We start from the raw sequence: 23,287 nt of genomic DNA on the forward strand, positions 1-23,287 counted from the left end.
TCAGGTGTGAAATGTGCATGAAAAATGAAGTGTAATTTTACTAGACATGTAAAAATTAGTAAACACCATGACCCATACTCTCCAAAATACATGGATTTGAATGATCTTCTCTAAAGTTCTCCCTTCACATGCTTTTGAAGGAACATCTATCCATACAAAATAGATACGTAGATAGACAGACAGACAGAGGGAACTCTTGGGTGTCCACTTTTCTATCTCTATTTTCTCGCATAGGTAGACTTTTCTCCCAGTACACTACCGAAGTCTGAGAAATTGGGAGTCCAAACCAACAGTTCATGAGTGAAAGACAACAGGAACTAATAGAGCCCTAAGGTCCCTGGCTATGGGAGATGGAGAGGTTGAACAGAGACTCACTCATATTCAAAGGAGATTTTCAAAGGAAACAAGCAAGTCTCTTTTGTCCTCAGGTGCAGAAAAGAATAACGGAAGTCAGCAGTTACTCCCTTGCCCAGGTGTCTGGCTTGTTCTGATGCAGGTGGCTCGCCCTGCACATGCCGTCTTGAGTACTGTGTGTGTGGATGCGCTTCCTGAGAATGGTGAAGGATCTCTGAGGATCTGTCTTTTCCTTTCGTTCTGTGAATGGAGTGGATGGTATAATCGTAGAGTGCAACAAAATTCTGACACTATGACGGCGTTCGATAAACCTAGAAAGTAGAAGAAGAAGAGTAGCCCTGACGACCTTCTCTTGGTTCCATCGGGAGGTCCAAGGACACTATGTCCATTTCCAACGTCACGATCCTCACGCCCTCTGTGTTGACACTGATAGGGATCCCAGGCCTGGAGTCTGTGCAGAGCTGGATCGGGATTCCATTCTGTGCCATGTATCTCACTGCTGTGCTGGGAAATTCCTGGCTTCTGAGCATCATCAGGTCGGAACGCAGCCTCCGTGAGCCCATGTACCTGTTCCTAGGCATGCTGGCAGCCACGGATATCGCACTTAGTACCAGCGTTGTGCCCAAGATGCTTGGAATCTTCTGGTTTCATGTCTCAGAGATTTATTTTGATGCCTGCTTGCTTCAGATGTGGCTCATCCACACATTTCAGGGCATCGAGTCAGGCATCCTGCTGGCCATGGCCCTGGACCGCTATGTGGCCATCTGTTCTCCCCTGAGGCATGCTGCCATCTTTACCCAGCAGCTAGTCACTCAGATTGGGGTTGCGGTAACACTCAGGGCTGCCATTCTTGTAGCCCCATGCCTCGTCCTGATAAAGTGTCGACTGCACCTTTATCATACGACAGTCATCTCCCACTCCTACTGTGAGCACATGGCCATTGTGAAGCTGGCTGCAGGAAACATCCGAGTCAACAAAGTCTACGGTTTGTTTGTGGCCTTCACTGTTGTAGGGTTTGACCTCACAGTCATCACTCTGTCCTATGTCCAAATATTCATGGCAGTGTTTCGTCTGCCCCAGAAGGAGGCCAGGCTGAAAGCGGTCCACACTTGCGTCCCTCACATCTGCGTCTTCCTGCAGTTCTACCTCCTTGCTTTCTTCTCCTTCTTCACACACAGGTTTGGTGGGCACATCCCCCCTTACATCCACATCCTCTTCTCCAGCATCTACTTGGTGGTCCCTCCGTGCCTCAATCCGCTTGTCTATGGGGCAAAGACCAAGCAGATCCGCATCCAAGTGACAAAAATGTTCCGTTCCTGAAAATAACCAGGAGTACTGCTGTTTGGCTTTCCCTTTTGTCTAATAATAACCATCTTTCCAAAGAAAAATAAGCCACGGAAATCGTGTTATTTGAGATCTTTGAGGTTTCCATGTAATTGCTTTCCGAAAAGCTGGTTTTCAGAGTTTCATACCCCCTGAGGCCAATCGGCAATGGGTTTCTGGATTCCCACTGAGAAACTAGAGTGAGAATCGCAGAAAGAGGAAAACAGTGCATGTGTTTTGCTTCCTTTTCTCTGTGGTTTTTCGTCCCAGGTTGAGCTATCTTCTTTGAGAGCCCTCTTCCAGGAGTTCCTATTGTGGCTCAGAGGTGATGAACCTGACTAGTATCCATGAGGACAGAGGTTCCATCCCTGGCCTCCCTCAGTGGGTTAGGGATCTGGCCTTGCCGTGAGTTGTGGTGTAGGGTTCAGACGAGGCTCTGATCCCGCGTGGCTGTGGCTGTGGGGTAGGCCGGCTGCTGTAACTCTGATTTGACTCCTGGCTTTGCAACTTCCATGTGCCATGGAGGCGACCTTTAAAAGACCAAAAAAAAAAAAAATCATAAAAAAAACAAACACCCTCCTCCCACATGGCTCATAGATTATGGATTTCTCAGTGATTTTAAACACTCATTGTTCTAGAGTAATCAGGTGCTGCATGAAATCAAGTAGCTGCCTCCCTTTCTTTCTTGATCCAATCACTCATCTTAAAAATCAACAACAAAACACAAAGCAGCCTCTGTGTATCTTCGTCATATTCTTATCCAAACTCTTGCATCTACTGAGACGGTTAAGGCTGAAGGTCTCATTACATTCCCAAGGTCATTCAAGGAGTTACAAGCATAACACCCTTGAAACCCCCTGTGTTCCCATTTAACTTCAGTCTTCTTTCTGGTTCTTCCATCCTGTCCTTCTTAATCAATTCATCGATGGTTATCACACGCCTATACTCTTATAAACAGTGTCCTAGAAAATAGTGGCCTAGTGGTACATTTGACGTAGTGTGTCTATTTCATGAGTTTGTAGCTGTCGTAAGCTCTCATTTCTGGGAGAGAGGGCCGGAGAAATGGAGAGGGAAGTAGTCCTTGTCCCCACAGAATGTGTAGCGAGCAAAGAGAATGGAGCATGAGGATCTGGCCCAAAGCATCAGTCATAGATCTCCTCGCTCTTGTTTCTGAAGTAGGGAGTGTGATTCTTGAGGCAGGATGACCCGTGACCCCGGACGGAAGGACCCACCATGCCAGGTGCGGGACCGAGGCGATGTCACCGAGAGAAAGTGGTGAAGGGCAGGGCACAGGGTGTGGTGTTGTGTTGTGTTCTGCAATGTAAGGTGCACTTTGAGGAAACACCATGAATATTACGAATGGGCATGGACATTGTGCAAAATGGTTGAACTTTATTCTGAAAACCACTATGTCTCCTACGAGAGCTTTTCTCTATGAGATGGACGCACGTGTGTGTGTTTCTGTGTGTATCTCCTTGGGCATGTGCCAGCATATATTGATTACCATGCCTTTTAAACAGCTAAGTTATAATTTTTTGTAAATATGTGATTGCTCTGTTTAAGGATTAAGGACTTTAGAACTTACCAGAGGTGGATTTTTCCTGAAAACGTCAGCTTATTGGTCATTTTTTAATAAAGATGCTGAACAGTATTCACATGTGTGAAGGTGTCCATGCCTTTTTACATTTATTTTTTGAATGTCCACACTGTGGCATGTGGATGTTCCAGGGCTAGGGGTCTAATCGGAGCTGCTGACTTCACCACAGCCCCAGCCACACCAGATCCGATACCATCTGCGACCTACATCTCAGCTCACGGCAGTGCTGGGTCCTTTAACCCACTGAGTGAGGGCAGGGCTCGAACCTGCATCCGCATGGATACCAGTCAATTCTTTACCCTCTGAAGCACAAGGGGAGTGCCTGCATGCTTTACATTTCAACAGTATTGAAAATATAGATGAGTTTTTGAATTGGACTGTAGGCTTGAACCTGAATTCTGCCCCTAACTATGATGTAATTTGTGGGTTTTTTTTTTTTTCTTTTGCGTTTCCTCTGCTTTTGTTTCCACATGTCTGCCATGTAGAAAATACCTCTGATAATTGCTTCATATATTTGTTCTGTTATTTAAATGATCTTACTCTCTATAAAGCACTTAGAATCCTATGCTGTATAAAGGCCTTCTCCAATGAATTTGTGATTGTAATGACTGGTGTTTTGATCTTTAAATTAGGTTAAACAGTTTTTAATGTTAGGCCTTGTGAAATTTATTGTGGGGCTATAAATATAGTCTGTGGTCAAAGTATTAGAGTTTGAAATGTCAAAATAATCGTTTCCTTCCTATGTCCTTTCAATTGAAAAATAACCCTGTTGTGAGAATTAATGGAGCATGGCCATGGAGAGCAGATTTGGGGTTCCTGGTTATGGGGGGCAGTGGGAGGCCTGTTGGAGGGAGTGGGATGGGTGGGCATTTGGGGGATTTGGAGGATGCAAACTGTTATATTTGGAATGGATGGGCAACGGGGCCCTACTGCACAGCACAGGGAAATGTGTGTGATTGGGTCCCATTGCTGTACAACAGAACTCGAAGAAACGTTGTAAATAAGGTATCCTTTACTTTTAGAAAAAGTTTGCAGAATTGCTTAAAATGATGTGTCGTTATTCTCGCATGTCTTCCTCTCCTGCATGCTGTCACCAAGTGTCAGATACCATGGAGGTCAGGAGCATACAGATAAATTGGACCTGATCTACGGAGATGGAGTAGTTACATAAATTGAAAATGACGGGTAGTGTTGCATGTGTTGTGGGAGCTTTTAGGAGCGGGTATGAGAAAAGAATGACAATGGCCAAAGTTCCTGTATTCCCCTACACACCTACCTAAATTCTAAAAGCTGGACAGCAGTTAGGCCAGCAAAGAAGCACCCATGTTTTTATCCCATAATAGCAGGAACAGTGTCCAGAACACTCAAGTAGCCCATTTTCTGTAGACAGTCAAGTAATTTAAAGCACCCTGGAAGCAAGCAATGTGTAATACATGAAGATGCTAGACTAGTGTTTAGACTTAGAATGCTAAGTTTGGTAATTTTGAAAAGTAGGACATACGTAAGAAATACCAAGCAGTAAAACATGAAAAATACATTTTCCTTCTCATGAGACGTTCTGTAAGATGGACTATTGGAGTGAGTAAGAACTAATAGAGAGGGGGCATCATAACTGGAGTTGTTGCTTTCTTTTGTTTTGTTTTTAAGAGACAATGCCTAGGACTTTGCTTGAGTAGGAACTGGTACAGGCCATCATGAGAAGCACATGAGTACATTTCTGGATGGGTCAAGTGTGTGACTCATGGTGAGCTTTTCTGAATTGAGGTTATTTTCAAGAACAGTGCTCAAAATTGGTTCATGTTGATATAACATTCATTGCATAGACTATTGCAGAATAGGTCAGGAGATTCCTATGTAACACTTGGCCAGAGTCACAAATTACTTCTGTTTTGCCCCATTTTCATTTGAGAGGTAGATGATCAGAGAGAGAGAATTCGATTTTTGCTTTTTTTTGCTCCAAATCCTTTATGATTAAGTTGAAGACATAGTGCTTCTTTCTTCCTAAATAATTCTACCTGTATTTTCCAAGGAAAGTGATACTCTATTGTGTAACTATTCTGTGATACCCTAGCCCTCAGAATGTTTCGTAGATTTTTATGATTTTTATTTTGTCCATTATACTCGATGTAGAGTGTTCTGTCAATTACTCCTGCTCAGCAACGTGGCCCAGTCGTACATGTATACACACATTTTTGATCTCACATCGTCCTCCATCGTGTTCCATCAAAAGTGACTGGATGTAATTCCTTGTACTGTACAGCAGGGTCTCATTGCTGGTCCCCTGTGAATGCAGGAGTCTGCATCTCTTGACCCCAGACTCTGAGTCCATCCCACTGCTTCCGCCTCCCTTTGGCACCCACAAGTCTGTTCGTCCAGTGCCTGTGTTTCTTTTCTGTGGGAAGGTTCATTTGTGCCATGTATTAGATTCCAGATAGAAGTGACATCGTATGGTATTGGGCTTTCTCTTTCGGACGTACTTCACCCAGGATGAGAGTCTCTAGTTCCATCCCTGTTGCTGCAAATGGCATTATTTTGTTCTTTTCAAAGGCTGCACAGTATGCATTGTGTAGATATGCCACATCTTCTTAATCCATTTATCTGTGGGTGGACATTCAGGGTTGTTTCCGTGTCTTGGCTGCGTGAATTATGGTGTAATGAACATAGGGGTGCATGTATGTTTTTCAGTGAAAGTTTTGTCGGATATGTGCCCAGGAGTGGGATTGCTGGGTCATATGGTAACATCAGAACTGTTAATCCTGAGATAATACTCTAAGCTAATTGGCAGTTCAAAGTCACAGTTGGATAAGAGTCCAAACATTACTTCTAGCGACATTTTCTTGTTGCCCAGCATCCAACACAGGACCGCACGGTGACTTAACAGGGACGGATCTTCAGAGTTCTTTCATCTGCCGCAGCTCCTCTGAATTTCTTTTGCTTCCTTATGTTTTTCGTTTGCTTGTTTGGCTTTGTTTCTGTGCAATTATTTACCTTACATTTTTAGATGTTTTCGTTGAATCCTAACATACGTAAAAATGCTATGTGATATGACTTATTAAATACCTTTCACAAGGTAGACGAAATGTGTAACTGTCTTATTGAGAAACATAACATTTCTCAACCCTGAACCAACCCTCCCCTTCTCCTTGATAGTCATTAATGCTTCAAGGATTGCATTAACCCTGAATGTTTTCTTAAATCCTTAAAATGAGTTGTGTCTTGAAAGAGCTGAAACTCTACAGTATATACTGCAGAATATGTCTGTGGGGAGGAATTGCTACAAAGCGAGAGAAGAGGCAGCAGCCACCTGTGTGGGAAGATGCTTCCTTCCTGATGACTACAGAATATAGGGAAGTGGTGGAATGGGCAGCTTAGCAGACAGAGGCTTGTTCCTTGGATGTCACCTGTTCAGAGCTACGACGAGCATGAGATTTGGCCAGTGTAGTCCCATTCATTGTGGAGACAAAGGAAAGTAAAACACAATGATTCAAAATCTATGGGTTACAGCAGAGCATTCAAAGGAGGAAGTTCATAGCAACACAAGCATACTTCAGGACACAAGACACATCTCCAATAAACACCTTGATCTTCCACCGTAGAAAATAGGAAAATAAAACAAAGAAAACCCAAAGTTAGTAGAATGAAGGAAATAATAAAGATCACGGCAGAAATAAATGAAATAGAGACTTCCAAAACAACTAAACAGAGAAAAAAATCAGTGAAACTAGCTGCTGTTTCTTTGGAAAAAATAAAGAAAATTTATAAACTGCTTGACAGACTCACAAGAAAAAAGAATGGAACCCAAATCGATAAAATCAGGAATGAAAAAGGAGAGGTCCTAACCAATGCCACAAAAGCACAAAGCATCGTTAGAGATTGTGATGCACGATTATGCACCAATGAAATGGAAAACCTAGAAGAAAGGAAGAAATTCCTACAAATATACAATTTCCTGAGGCTGAGCCGGCAAGCACATGGAAAATATGAACAGATCAATTGCTAGTCATGCAATGGACTCAGTAATCAACCATTCTCCACAAACAAAAGTCCAAGACCAGATGGCTTTGTGATGAATTCCTTCAAACATTGAGAGAAGATCTAACCCCTCTCCTTCTCAAACTGCTAGGTACATCCACGTATATCACGCATACAGAGAATCTGTTGAAGGGGAAAAGAGGGAGCCAGAGGAAAATGTTCAAATATGCCACACCTTGATCAGAGCTCAGCATGGGAAGAAATAGAAATGGCACCAGAGTTGGTCGTTCTGAGAAATGACGGAAGTTGCAGAAATGGCTTCATTTAAACAGATCTGAGTAATGACCCTGCAGGAGAGTTAGATGGGAAAATGTAGCACATGATCACTTATGGGGAGAACATGTTCTTTCCAGAAGTGCTTCAGTATAAGGAAGGGTCAGAAGAGCATTTATGTAGATAGAGCTCTCCTGGCACAGGAACATGTCTACGTTTAAGAGGACGTCAATGGTCTGCAAAGAAGGGCAGCTCAAAAAGAACACCACTTGTGGAAAGAAACCTTGTGTATATTATGAATGTATCTGCACTGAGGCTGTGGGAAAGGAGAAAAGCACAGCCAGGAGATTTCTGCAACTAGTACAAATGACATCAGGGACATTCGGTGCAGATGAGCTTCAGAGAGTTCAGTTAAAATCGGTTGGGTCCCTTGTGGTTTTTTCCTTAGGGGCTAATAAATCCTCTAAGTCCCTCTTCTTCACCTGCTCATCAGGGAACCCTGAGATTGGTGCCTAGCAGCTTTCTTCTCCAATTGGAGCTCCCTAAATTGATGCTGTGTCTCCGAATAGCACAGCCAGTGCTGTGCGTTCTGTCAGAGGATGGACATGCCACCGTGACCTCAGGCAGACGTGCAGAAGGTGGAGCGTGTCTGTCTTGCGGAGGCAAAAGAGACGCCTGAAAGCCGATGCTGGAGGTGTCCACCCGTGGGCACACGGTCCCAGCACCAAACGTATTGGAGTTGCTGACTTTCACTGGGTTCTGCTACCGAGGGGGCAGAGGTAGAAGAGGCCACGCGGCCCACGGAATGCAAGGAAGTGAGGCTGACCTCCCAGGAGAAGAGCAATTGAGTGAGACGTGATGAGTGACAGGAAAAGGAAGAACTAAGATTACTCTTCGGGAGTCAGGTAGGAGCAGACCCGGTTCCAGCAGCAACTGGCAAGTAATTCTCGGTGTCCCCGCGTGGAATCCCATGCATTTTCATTACCAGTTTTTACAATACTAGTAACTACATCTCAAAAGCCGTGCGTTCAGTGATGTGCTCTCAACCTGCCATCCCACTACCTGTACCTGGCAGGGAATGCTCCCAAGTCATCTTCTGACCCCTTAAGAGAGTCAGACAGTGTGGTCTTTATTCAAGGTTCCTCTTCTAATTCTGCCCCTCTTGGAAGAGGAAAACCTCTACTGCTCTCAGGAAGAGGCCATGGCCCATGAATTGCAGCATCATCGAATTAAGCTCTGGGGAGAAAACCGGTGGAAATCAAGGTCCTTATTTAACTGACTCGTCTGTCCTAAATATATGTCAACCAGCCCAGCCTTCTGCCTTAGAATGACTCCCGTTGACTATATTCAATCATGTAAGGCTTAAAGCACCATAAATCCCAACTGCTTCCTGCATCATCGGCTTGTTTGGTGACATGCAGTGAACAGCTGGCGGATCATTAGCTTACAGACACAAAGCCACACTCTGGAGAGTTTACAAAACAAGAAAATGACCTAACTCTATGTTTCACGTAATCATACCCATTTCTCCGGTGTATAGCTTTAGCATCTTGATTCAAAACGTGTCCTTTTTTAAAAAGTACTAAGTTTGGTCAGAACAGAAGTTTCATGTAAAGCATAAGAGTGCATGTGTTATGAAAGAAAACAGTAGTCCATGAATTGAGAAAGGATTCAGTTGTCGTCAGTTGCTCTGGAGCCCTGTACTGAGTCATCTCAGGTCTACCACGATCTGCTCTGCCTTCATGTCTCTTTCTACATGTGACTCCTTTTAGGGAGCCTGTCCTTTGGGGGAGCCTGTCCCTGGGCCCTCTATTCTCTATTAACGTCTTCTGTCTCAGCTCATAAAATGATTCCAGTGTTCTCTTGATCTCTACTTCATTCAGAGTGAATGAGACGACATTGGCTGAATCGCATGCTCATTGTAGCTCTGAACAGTTTAAATCCAAGAAACCAGGCTCCATCTGGCCAGGTCACCCACGTCACTGTTCTCCCATAGTCTACAGCCATCCAGCATGAGTCCTGTAACCTCATGTGTCACTGCTGCCCATTCTCTTGCTTCTTAGCGATTCCTCGTCTCTGGTTATTCTGTAGTGTGTATTATGGGATTCCAGCTATTTTAAGACACAACTAGTTTGAAGGGTTTCAGGTGCGAAATGTGCATGAAAAATGAAGTGTAATTTTACTAGACATGTAAAAATTAGTAAACACCGTGACCCATACTCTCCAAAATACATGGATTTGAATGATCTTCTCTAAAGTTCTCCCTTCACATGCTTTTGAAGGAACATCTATCCATACAAAATAGATACGTAGATAGACAGACAGACAGAGGGAACTCTTGGGTGTCCACTTTTCTATCTCTATTTTCTCGCATAGGTAGACTTTTCTCCCAATACACTACTGAAGTCTGAGAAATTGGGAGTCCAAACCAACAGTTCGTGAATGAAAGACGACAGGAACTAATAGAGCCCTAAGGTCCCTGGCTATGGGAGATGGAGAGGTTGAACAGAGACTCACTCATATTCAGAGGAGATTTACAAAGGAAACAAGCCAGTCTCTTTTGTCCTCAGGTGCAGAAAAGCATAACGGAAGTCAGCAGTTACTCCCTTGCCCAGGTGTCTGGCTTGTTCTGATGCAGGTGGCTCACCCTGCACATGCCGTCTTGAGTACTGTGTGTGTGGATGCGCTTCCTGAGAATGGTGAAGGATCTCTGAGGATCTGTCTTTTCCTTTCGTTCTGTGAATGGAGTGGATGGTATAATCGTAGAGTGCAACAAAATTCTGACACTGTGATGGCTTTCGATAAACCTAGAAAGTAGAAGAAGAAGAGTAGCCCTGACGACCTTCTCTTGGTTCCATTGGGAGGTCCAAGGACACTATGTCCATTTCCAACGTCACGATCCTCACGCCCTCTGTGTTGACACTGATAGGGATCCCAGGCCTGGAGTCTGTGCAGAGCTGGATCGGGATTCCATTCTGTGCCATGTATCTCACTGCTGTGCTGGGAAATTCCTGGCTTCTGAGCATCATCAGGTCAGAACGCAGCCTCCGTGAGCCCATGTACATGTTCCTAGGCATGCTGGCAGCCACGGATATCGCACTTAGTACCAGCGTTGTGCCAAGATGCTTGGGATCTTCTGGTTTCATGCCTCAGAGATTTATTTTGATGCCTGCTTGCTTCAGATGTGGCTCATCCACACATTTCAGTGTATCGAGTCTGGCATCCTGCTGGCCATGGCCCTGGACCGCTATGTGGCCATCTGTTCTCCCCTGAGGCATGCTGCCATCTTTACCCAGCAGCTAGTCACTCAGATTGGGGTTGCGGTAACACTCAGGGCTGCCATTCTTGTAGCCCCATGCCTCGTCCTGATAAAGTGTCGACTGCACCTTTATCATACAACTGTCATCTCCCACTCCTACTGTGAGCACATGGCCATTGTGAAGCTGGCTGCAGGAAACATCCGAGTCAACAAAATCTATGGTTTGTTTGTGGCCTTCACTGTTGTAGGGTTTGACCTCACAATCATCACTCTGTCCTATGTCCAAATATTCATGGCAGTGTTTCGTCTGCCCCAGAAGGAGGCCAGGCTGAAAGCGGTCCACACTTGCGTCCCTCACATCTGCGTCTTCCTGCAGCTCTACCTCCTTGCTTTCTTCTCCTTCTTCACACACAGGTTTGGTGGGCACATCCCCCCTTACATCCACATCCTCTTCTCCAGCATCTACTTGGTGGTCCCTCCGTGCCTCAATCCGCTTGTCTATGGGGCAAAGACCAAGCAGATCCGCATCCATGTGACAAAAATGTTCTGTTCGTGAAAGTAACCAGGAGTACTGCTGTTTGGCTTTCCTTTTTGTCTAATAATAACCATCTTTCCAAAGAAAAATAAGCTGCAGAAATCGTGTTGTCTGAGATCTTTGAGGTTTCCATGTAATTGCTTTCGGAAAAGCTGGTTTTCAGAGTTTCATAGCCCCTGAGGCCAATCGGCAATGGGTTTCTGGATTCTCACTGCGAAAGTAGAGTGAGAATCGCAGAAAGATGAAAACAGTGCACGTGTTTTGCTTCCTTTTCTCTGTGGTTTTTCGGCCCAGGTTGAGCTATCTTCTCTGAGAGACCTCCTCCAAGGGTTCCTATTGTGGCTCAGAGGTAATGAACCTAACTAGTATCCATGAGGACAAAGGTTCTATCCCTGGCCTCCCTCAGTGGGTTAGGGATCTGGCATTGCCGTGAGTTGTGGTATAGGGTTCAGACGAGGCTCTGATCCCGCGTGGCTGTGGCTGTGGGGTAGGCCGGCTGCTGTAACTCTGATTTGACTCCTGGCTTTGCAACTTCCATGTGCCATGGAGGCAGACCTGAAAAGACCAAAAAACCACACAAAAAACAAACATGCTCCTCCGCAGGGCTCATAGATTATGGATTTCCCAGTGATTTTAAACACTCATTGTTCTAGAGTAATCAGGTGCTGCATGAAATCAAGTAGCTGCCTCCCTTTCTTTCTTGATCCAATCGCTCATCTTAAAAATCAACAACAAAACACAAAGCAGCCTCTGTGTTCTTCATCATGTTCTTATCCAAAATTGTGCATCTACTGAGACAGTTAAGGCTGAAGGTCTCATTACATTCCCAAGGTCATTCAAGGAGTTACAAGCACAACACCCTTGAAATCCCCTGTGTTCCCATTTAACTTCAGTCTTCTTTCTGGTTCTTCCATCCTGTCCTTCTTAATCAATTCATCCATGGTTATCACACACCTATACTCTTATAAATAGTGTCCTAGAGAGTAGTGGCCTAGTGGTACATTTGACGTAGTGTGTCTATTTCATGAGTTTGTAGCTGTCGTAAGCTCTCATTTCTGGGAGAGAGGGCCGGAGAAATGGGGAGGGAAGTAGTCCTTGTCCCCACAGAATGTGTAGCGAGCAAAGAGAACGGAGCATGAGGATCTGGCCCAAAGCATCAGTCATAGATCTCCTCGCTCTTGTTTCTGAAGTAGGGAGTGTGATTCTTGAGGCAGGATGACCCGTGACCCCGGACGGAAGGACCCACCATGCCAGGTGCGGGACCGAGGTGATGTCAGAGAGAAAGTGGTGAAGGGCAGGGCACAGGGTGTGGTGTTGTGTTGTGTTCTGCAATGTAAGGTGCACTTTGAGGAAACACCATGAATATTACGAATGGGCATGGACATTGTGCAAAATGGTTGAACTTTATTCTGAAAACCACTATGTCTCCTATGAGAGCTTTTCTCTATGAGATGGACGCACGTGTGTGTGTTTCTGTGTGTATCTCCTTGGGCATGTGCCAGCATATATTGATTACCATGCTTTTAAACAGCTAAGTTATAATTTTTTGTAAATATGTGATTGCTCTGTTTAAGGATTAAGGACTTTAGAACTTACTAGCGGCGGATTTTTCCTGAAAACGTCAGCTTATTGGTCATTTTTTAATAAAGGTGCTGAACAGTATTCACATGTGTGAAGGTGTCCATGCCTTTTTACATTTATTTTTTGAATGTCCACACTGTGGCATGTGTACGTTCCAGGGCTAGGGGTCTAATCGGAGCTGCTGACTTCACCACAGCCCCAGCCACACCAGATCCGATACCATCTGCGACCTACATCTCAGCTCACGGCAGTGCTGGGTCCTTTAACCCACTGAGTGAGGGCAGGGCTCAGACCTGCATCCGCATGGATACCAGTCAATCCATTACCCTCTGAAGCACAAGGGGAGCGCCTGCATGCTTTACATTTCAACAGTATTGAAAATATTGTTGAGTTTTTGAATTGGACTGTAGCCTTGAACCTGAATTCTGCCCCTAACTATGATGTAATTTCTGGGTTTTTTTTTTCTTTTGCGTTTCCTCTGCTTTTGTTTCCACATGTCTGCCATGTAGAAAATACCTCTGATAATTGCTTCATATATTTGTTGTTATTTAAATGATCTTACTCTCTTTAAAGCACTTAGAATACTATGCTGTATAAAGGCCTTCTCTAATGAATTTATGATTTTAATGACTGGTGTTTTGAACTTTAAATTAGGTTAAACAGTTTTTAATGTTAGGCCTTGTGAAATTTATTGTGGGGCTATAAATAATAGTCTGTGGTCAAAGTATTTGAGTTTGAAATGTCAAAATAATCGTTTCCTTCCTATGTCCTTTCAATTAAAAAATAACCCTGGTGTGAGAATTAATGGAGCATGGCCATGGAGAGCAGACTTGGGGTTCCTGGTTATGGGGGGCAGTGGGAGGCCTGTTGGAGGGAGTGGGATGGGTGGGCATTTGGGGGATTTGGGGGATGCAAACTGTTATATTTGGAATGGATGGGCAACGGGGCCCTACTGCACAGCACAGGGAAATGTGTGTGATTGGGTCCCATTCCTGTACCACAAAACTCGAAGAAACGTTGTAAATAAGGAATCCTTTACTTTTAGAAAAAGTTTGCAGAATTGCTTAAAATGATGTGTCGTTATTCTCGCATGTCTTCCTCTCCTGCATGCTGTCACCAGTGTCAGATACCATGGAGGTCAGGAGCATACCGATAAATTGGACGTGATCTACGGAGATGAAGTAGTTACATAAATTGAAAATGATGGGTAGTGTTGCATGTGTTGTGGAGCTTTTAGGAGTGGGTATGAGAAAAGAATGACAATGGCCAAAGTTCCTGTATTCCCCTACACACCTACCTAATTCTAAAAGCTGGACAGCAGTTAGGCCAGCAAAGAAGCACCCATGTTTTTATACATAATAGCAGGAACAGTGTCCAGAATACTCAAGATGCCCATTTTCTGTAGACAGTCAAGTAATTTAAAGCACCCCCTGAAAACAAGCAATGTATAATGCATGAAGATGCTAGACTAGTGTTTAGACTTAGAATGCTAAGTTTGGTAATTTTGAAAAGTAGGACATACGTAAGAAATACCAAGCAGTAAAACATGAAAATACATTTTCCTTCTCATGAGACGTTCTGTAAGATGGACTATTGGAGTGAGTAAGAACTAATAGAGAGGGGGGATCATAACTGGAGTTGTTGCTTTCTTTTGTTTTGTTTTTAAGAGACAATGCCTAGGACTTTGCTTGAGTAGGAACTGGTACAGGCATCATCAGAAGCAAATGAGTACATTTCTGGATGGGTCAAGTGTGTGACTCATGGTGAGCTTTTCTGAAATAGGTTATTTTCAAGAACAGTGCTCAAATTGGTTCATGTTGATATAACATTCATTGCATAGACTATTGCAAGAATAGGTCATGAGATTCCTATGTAACACTTGGCCAGAGTCACAAATTACTTCTGTTTTGCCCCATTTTCATTTGAGAGGTAGATGATCAGAGAGAGAGAGATCGATTTTTTGCTTTTTTTTGCTCTAAATCATTTATGATTAAGATGAAGACATGGTGCTTCTTCTTCCTAAATAATTCTACCTGTATTTACCAAGGAAAGTGATATTCTTTTGTGTAACTGTTCTGTGATACCCCAGACCCTCAGAACATTTCATCTATTTTTATGATTTTTATTTTGTCCACTATACTCGATGTAGAGTGTTCTGTCAATTACTCCTGCTCAGCAACGTGGCCCCGTCATACATATATACATACATTTTTTTTTTCTCACATCGTCCTCCATCGTGTTCCATCAAAGTGACTGGATGTAATTCCTTGTACTGTACAGCAGGGTCTCATTGCTGGTCCCTGTGAATGCAGGAGTCTGCATCTCTTGACCCCAGACTCTGAGTCCATCCCACTGCTTCCGCTTCCCTTTGGCACCCACACGTCTGTTCGTCCAGTGCTGTGTTTTTTTCTGTGGGAAGGTTCGTTTGTGCCATGTATTAGATTCAGATAGAAGTGACATCGTATGGTATTGGGCTTCTCTTTCGGACGTACTTCACTCAGGATGAGAGTCTCTAGTTCCATCCCTGTTGCTGCAATGGCATTATTTTGCTCTTTTTAAGGCTGCACAGTATGCATTGTGTAGATATGCCACATCTTCTTAATCCATTTATCTGTGGTGGACATTCAGGGTTGTTTCCATGTCTTGCCAGTGTGAATTAGGTGTAATGAACATAGGGTGCATGTATGTTTTTCAGTGAAAGTTTTGTCGGATATGTGCCAGGAGTGGGATTGCTGGGTCATATGGTAACATCAGAACTGTTAATCCTGAGATAATACTCTAAGCTAATTGGCAGTTCAAAGTCACAGTTGGATAAGAGTCCAAAATTGATCTCTAGCGACATTTTTTGTTGCCCAGCATCCAACACAGGACGCACGGTGACTTAACAGGGACGGATCTTCAGAGTTCTTTCACCTGCCGCAGCTCCTCTGATTTCTTTTGCTTCCTTATGTTTTTCTTTGCTTGTTTGGCTTTGTTTCTGTGCAATTATTTACCTTACATTTTTAGATGTTTTCGTTGAATCCTAACATACGTAAAATGCTATGTGATATGACTTATTAATACCTTTCACAAGGTAGACAAATGTGTAAATGTCTTATTGAGAAACATAACATTTCTCAACCCTGAACCAACCCTCCCCTTCTCCTTGATAGTCATTAATGCTTCAAGGATTGCATTAACCCTGAATGTTTTCTTAAATCCTTAAATGAGTTGTGTCTTGAAAGAGCTGAAACTCTACAGTATAACTGCAGAATATGTCTGTGGGGGGAATTGCTGCAAAGCGAGAGAAGAGGCAGCAGCCACCTGTGTGGGAAGATGCTTCCTTCCTGATGACTACAGAATATAGGGAAGTGGTGGAATGGGCAGCTTAGCAGACAGAGGCTTGTTCCTTGGATGTCACCTGTTCAGAGCTACGACGAGCATGAGATTTGGCCAGTGTAGTCCCATTCATTGTGGAGACAAAGGAAAGTAAAACACAATGATTCAAAATCTATGGTTACAGCAGAGCATTCAAAGGAGGAAGTTCATAGCAAACAAGCATACTTCAGGACACAAGACACATCTCCAATAAACACCCTATCTTCCACCTAGAAAATAGGAAAATAAAACAAAGAAAACCCAAAGTTAGTAGAATGAAGGAAATAATAAAGATCACAGCAGAAATAAATGAAATGGAGACTTCCAAAACAACTAAACGAGAAAAACAAATCAGTGAAACTAGCTGCTGTTTCTTTGGAAAAAATAAAGAAAATTTATAAACTGCTTGACAGACTCACAAGAAAAAAGAATGGAACCCAAATCGATAAAATCAGGAATGAAAGGAGAGGTCCTAACCAATGCCACAAAAGCACAAAGCATCGTTAGAGATTGTGATGCACGATTATGCACCAATGAAATGGAAAACCTAGAAGAAAGGAAGAAATTCCTACAAATATACAATTTCCTGAGACTGAGCGGCAAGCAGATGGAAAATATGAACAGATCAATTGCTAGTCATGCAATGGACTCAGTAATCAACCATTCTCCACAAACAAAAGTCCAAGACCAGATGGCTTTGTGATGAATTCCTTCAAACATTGAGAGAAGATCTAACACCTCTCCTTCTCAAACTGCAGGTACATCCACGTATATCACGCATACAGAGAATCTGTTGAAGGGGAAAAGAGGGAGCCAGAGAAAATGTTCAAATATGCCACACCTTGATCAGAGCTCAGCATGGGAAGAAAGAATGGCACCAGAGTTGGTCGTTCTGAGAAATGATGGAAGTTGCAGAAATGGCTTCATTTAAACAGATCTGAGTAATGACCCTGCAGGAGAGTTAGATGGGAAAATGTAGCACATGATCACTTAGGGAGAACATGTTCTTTCCAGAAGTGCTTCAGTAAAAGGAAGGGTCAGAAGAGCATTTATGTAGATAGAGCTCTCCTGGCACAGGAACATGTCTAAGTTTAAGAGGACATCAATGGTCTGCAAAGAAGGCAGCTCAAAAAGAACACCACTTGTGGAAAGAAACCTTGTGTATATATGAATGTTCTGCACTGAGGCTGTGGGAAGGAGAAAAGCACAGCCAGGAGATTTCTGCAACTAGTACAAATGACATCAGGGACATTCGGTGCAGATGAGCTCAGAGAGCTTAGTTAAAATCGGTTGGGTCCCTTGTGTTTTTTCCTTAGGGGCTAATAAATCCTCTAAGTCCCTCTTCTTCACTGCTCATCAGGGAACCCTGAGATTGGTGCCTAGCAGCTTTCTTCTCCAATTGGAGCTCCCTAAATTGATGCTGTGTCTCCGAATAGCACAGCCAGTGCTGTGCGTTCTGTCAGAGGATGGACATGCCACCGTGACCTCAGCAGACGTGCAGAAATGGAGCGTGTCTGTCTTGCGGAGGCAAAAGAGACGCCTGAAAGCCGATGCTGGAGGTGTCCACCCTGGGACACAGGTCCCAGCACCAAAAGAATTGGAGTTGCTGACTTTCACTGGGTTCTGCTACCGAGGGGGCAGAGATAGAAGAGCCACGCGCCCACGGAATGCAAGGAAGTGAGGCTGACCTCCCAGGAGAAGAGCAATTGAGTGAGACGTGATGAGTGACAGGAAAAGGAAGAACTAAGATTACTCTTCGGGAGTCAGGTAGGAGAGACCCGGTTCCAGCAGCAACTGGCAAGTAATTCTCGGTGTCCCGCGTGGAATCCCATGCGTTTTCATTACCAGTTTTTACAATACTAGTAACTCCATCTCAAAATCCCTGCGTTCAGTGATGTTCGCAACCTGCCATCCCGATACCTGTACCTGGCAGGGAATGCTCCCAAGTCATCTTCCGACCCCTTAAGAGAGTCAGACAATGTGGTCTTTATTCAAGGTTCCTCTTCTAATTCTGCCCCTCTTGGAAGAGGGAAACCTCTACTGCTCTCAGGAAGAGGCCATGACCCATGAATTGCAGCATCATCGAATTAAGCTCTGGGAGAAAACCGGTGGAAATCAAGCTCTTATTTAACTGACTCGTCTGTCCTAAATATATGTCAACCAGCCCAGCCTTCTGCCTTAGAATGACTCCCGTTGACTATATTCAATCATGTAAGGCTTAAAGCACCATAAATCCCAACTGCTTCCTGCATCATCGGCTTGTTTGGTGACATGCAGTGAACAGCTGGCGGATCATTAGCTTACAGACACAAAGCCACACTCTGGAGAGTTTACAAAACAAGAAAAAGACCTAACTCTATGTTTCACATAATCATACCCATTTTCCGTGTATAGCTTTAGCATCTTGATTCAAAACGTGTCCTTTTTTAAAAAGTACTAAGTTTGGTCAAACAGAAGTTTCATGTTAAAGCATAAGATGCATGTGTTATGAAAGAAAACAGTAGTCATGAATTGAGAAAGGATTCAGTTGTCGTCAGTTGCTCTGGAGCCCTGTACTGAGTCATCTCAGGTCTACCACGATCTGTCTGCCTTCATGTCTCTTTCTACATGTGACTCCTTTTAGGGGCCTGTCCTTTGGGGGAGCCTGTCCCTGGGCCTCTATTCTCTATTAACGTCTTCTGTCTCAGCTCATAAAATGATTCCAGTGTTCTCTTGATCTCTACTTCATTCAGAGTGATGAGACGACATTGGCTGAATCGCATGCTCATTGTAGCTCTGAACAGTTTAAATCCAAGAAACCAGGCTCCATCTGGCCAGGTCACCCACGTCACTGTTCTCCCATAGTCTACAGCCATCCACATGAGTCCTGTAACCTCATGTGTCACTGCTGCCCATTCTCTTGCTTCTTAGCGATTCCTCGTCTCTGGATATTCTGTAGTGTGTATTATGGGATTCCAGCTATTTTAAGACACAACTAGTTTGAAGGGTTTCAGGTGCGAAATGTGCATGAAAAATGAAGTGTAATTTTACTAGACATGTAAAAATTAGTAAACACATGACCCATACTCTCCAAATACATGGATTTGAATGATCTTCTCTAAAGTTCTCCCTTCACATGCTTTTGAAGGAACATCTATCCATACAAAATAGATACGTAGATAGACAGACAGACAGAGGGAACTCTTGGGTGTCCACTTTTCTATCTCTATTTTCTCGCATAGGTAGACTTTTCTCCCAATACACTACTGAAGTCTGAGAAATTGGGAGTCCAAACCAACAGTTCGTGAATGAAAGACGACAGGAACTAATAGACCCTAAGGTCCCTGGCTATGGGAGATGGAGAGATTGAACAGAGACTCACTCATATTCAGAGGAGATTTACAAAGGAAACAAGCCAGTCTCTTTTGTCCTCAGGTGCAGAAAAGCATAACGGAAGTCAGCAGTTACTCCCTTGCCAGGTGTCTGGCTTGTTCTGATGCAGGTGGCTCACCCTGCACATGCCGTCTTGAGTACTGTGTGTGTGGATGCGCTTCCTGAGAATGGTGAAGGATCTCTGAGGATCTGTCTTTTCCTTTCGTTCTGTGAATGGAGTGGGTGAATAATCGTAGAGTGCAACAAAATTCTGACACTGTGATGGCTTTCGATAAACCTAGAAAGTAGAAGAAGAAGAGTAGCCCTGACGACCTTCTCTTGGTTCCATTGGGAGGTCCAAGGACACTATGTCCATTTCCAACGTCACGATCCTCACGCCCTCTGTGTTGACACTGACAGGGATCCCAGGCCTGGAGTCTGTGCAGAGCTGGATCGGGATTCCATTCGTGCCATGTATCTCACTGCTGTGCTGGGAATTCCTGGCTTCTGAGCATCATCAGGTCGAACGCAGCCTCCGTGAGCCCATGTACCTTCCTAGGCATGCTGGCAGCCACGGATATCGCACTTAGTACCAGCGTTGTGCCCAAGATGCTTGGGATCTTCTGGTTTCATGCCTCAGAGATTTATTTTGATGCCTGCTTGCTTCAGATGTGGCTCATCCCACATTTCGTGTATCGAGTCGGCATCCTGCTGGCCATGGCCATGGACCGCTATGTGGCATCTGTTTCCCCTGAGGCATGCTGCCTCTTTACCCAGCAGCTAGTCACTCAGATTGGGGTTGCGGTAACACTCAGGGCTGCCATTCTTGTAGCCCCATGCCTCGTCCTGATAAAGTGTCGATTGCACCTTTATCACACAACTGTCATCTCCACTCCTACTGTGAGCACATGGCCATTGTGAAGCTGGCTGCAGGAAACATCCGAGTCAACAAATCTAGGTTTGTTTGTGGCCTTCACTGTTGAGGGTTGACCTCACAATTATCACTCTGTCCTATGTCCAAATATTCATCTCCTAAAACTGTATACAGAAGTTCTAAAATAAAATTCGTATTCGCTATTTAATTTCCGCATTAACACTATTTTAATCAAGATACAAAATAGCATACATAACAATCTGAAAGCTTCCATTTTTTTAACGTAGTATGTGGTATGGCTGCAGGAGAGGACAGCCTAAAACTAGGTTAGAGATTAAACTCAAGGGGAAGAGGTTGGAAAGGGACAGTCTCTCCCTTATACTGACGGTTGGTATCTTCCTTCATGTTCATTGAGGAAACTGAGTGAGGGAAACAGGGACATAGGAGTGTCATCCATACAGAGTCCCTGTCCTTTCAGAGGAAACACTCACACGTGTGATTACATTAGAATCCACCAGCGTCCTGTTACAATATATCCATGGCTCCGCTCTTCCTGTATTTGGTTTCCTCTCTTAATCTTAAGAGTGTGGACCAAAGAGCAAGACTGGCGCTCAGGAAATTCATATTCTAGTCCTACATCTGACACTGGCTGTATGAAAATGGCTAAATTGCTTCTGTTTTCTGACTTAAGTTGTTTTTTAATTTTTAAAATATCTTAATGATGTGGCATTAAATGAATAATCTGTTAAAGTGTCCTGCCTTAAGGAGCTATTTGGGTTAAGTTATAAATTTATTTTTAACATACACACATTGTATATAATATATATGGATAGATAGATGCCTACAAAACTGCCCATTCTAGACACTGTTTTTGGTAGTCAAAATATAAACTGATTAATGCTATGGAAATACATGTATTATGTTAGCAAGAGCTCCCTGGGAGGTAATATTTAAGCTGAGGTCCTAAGGGTGGGAAAATGTTGACCCAGGATTGTGTGGTGGGGAAGGAAAGAAAGGGAGAAAGATCGTGAAGCCAAGAGGAGGAGGAGGAGTTTGGGAATCTGTAGTAATTTACAGAAGAGATTTTGAATGTGGATAGAGGCTCGATTTGAGAGGTAGTATGAAATAAACCTGGAGAGCTAAGTACATTTAGGACAGTTTTATATAATTCCTAAATAAACAAATAAATGTAGGGGTGCTGATTTTAGGCGTCTATGTGTCTATGTTTTGAGATGGTCAATGGTAGGATCGCATTCATGCTTTTGAAAGATGACTCTAGTTTCACTGTGGTCCGTGCACGGCCACACTGTATTCCTCTTAATGCAGTGAGTTCCCCGTTTCGAGGAAGCAGGATTTCCACCATCCTGAGAACAGCCAACATCTGCTGAAAGGAATAATGCTTTGCCCCCAGGACAGCAACACTTTTTAAGATTAGCTCCATAAAACTTACGAAACCCCTACGCAAAAATGTCTAGTTACTCTTATTTTTCTGATGAAGTATCAGGCCTAGAGTAGTAAAGGGACTCTCCTAAGAAATAGCGGTTGAGCAGCCGGGCTCTTTAATGCAGTGGGTAAAAGAGATTGTGCACGCCGTGAATCTTGCCATACTGGATGCTGATTTCCTTAACCAACTGTATCAGTGCGTAAAGTTTAAACGCATGGGTCGCCCTTGGTTCCACAACTGCATGTCTTTGACCATAAATTTATTCTCTTCAAGCCTTAGTTTTAAAACTGTAAACCGTGGGCAGTAACAGTAACACTACCTGTAACAGGGGCTGTGTGAGAACAGAGTAGGTGACTCATGCTAAGAATCTGAGGCAGCGCTTTGACGCAGTGTGTCGAGGATCCTGCTTGAGTTGCCGCCATGGCACAGGTTTGATCCCGGCCTGGGAACTTCCACATGCCATGGGTATGGCCAAAAAAAAAAAAAAAAAAAAAATCAACAGGAAAAAATTTAAAACCCTGGTATATTAAATCTTCTCAGAAACATTGGTTATTCATAGTATTTCTCAGGAGAGTGCTGCATGCTTCTTTGCTATATTTTAAAAATGAGTATGTAGCCTGAATCTGTGCTACTTTTTACAAAAACAATGAGGAGAAATTTAAGTCATAAATAATGAATAAATCAAGGATGTCCTAGATGTGGCTGGCATTGTAGCTATTTCACTTGCATATATCTCCATTGGTAATTTTGAATTGTGAATCAGAGAGAAATTTACAACTTTGGAAAGGTATAGTGATCGAAGCCTCGAAAGAAAGCAGCTCCCAAAGCGTCTTTATGAGAAGAAACTAAGAGAGATAAATCCAAGGAAAATTACTTAAAAGCTCCCTGAATTTAATAGAAGCAAAGAATACCTATTTTCAGCCGAGATGGTAGTGAGTAATTGGGCATAATATAAGGGAAATTCTCTAATTATGTCAGAAAGCAGCAGTTATTTGTGTGATGTGGTGTGGTGTGTGTGTTGTGTGTGTGTTGTGTGTCTGTGCTGTGTGACGGTGTGCCACCAGCCTATGCGATTTTTTATCCCTGTAGCATCGTGTTTGTCGAGTCCAAGTACTGAGTGGTTCCCCAGAGCCCATAAAACCCATGCAGCTGTTTTCTTCTATTGCTTTACAAGGCATACATAAATCTTACTTTTGTACAGTTATTCAATTTTTCTGTCCAAACTAGGTTTTTAAGCCACTCCTGAAAAAGTTTCTGCAGTTCAAGCCTCTATTCTGTGTATAGTATTGTATAGCTATGTACTTGCTTTTATCCTATTATTTACTAATTATAAAATAGTTGAATAAGTTTTTGCTTGTTCTTTTTTT

The 23,287-nt window shown here is 43.5% G+C and overlaps 2 protein-coding genes and 1 pseudogene across 2 annotated transcripts in view; all 3 read left to right on the top strand.

Annotated features, from left to right (window-relative positions):
* LOC100515441 (olfactory receptor 52A5-like) overlaps positions 1-23,287 on the top strand; it is a 202,980-nt gene that overhangs the window by 113,470 nt on the left and 66,223 nt on the right. The gene's annotated exons all lie outside the window — the stretch shown is intronic.
* LOC110255374 (olfactory receptor 52A1-like) lies at positions 683-1,674 on the top strand. Its single transcript, XM_021062376.1, has one exon. It carries the CDS (start codon positions 736-738, stop codon positions 1,672-1,674), a length of 939 nt encoding a protein of 312 aa, XP_020918035.1. The 5' UTR covers positions 683-735.
* Positions 10,397-11,334, top strand: LOC110255373 (annotated as a pseudogene).

Source organism: Sus scrofa, chromosome 9 (assembly GCF_000003025.6).
Source record: "Sus scrofa isolate TJ Tabasco breed Duroc chromosome 9, Sscrofa11.1, whole genome shotgun sequence".
Classification (NCBI taxonomy): Eukaryota; Metazoa; Chordata; class Mammalia; order Artiodactyla; family Suidae; genus Sus; species Sus scrofa.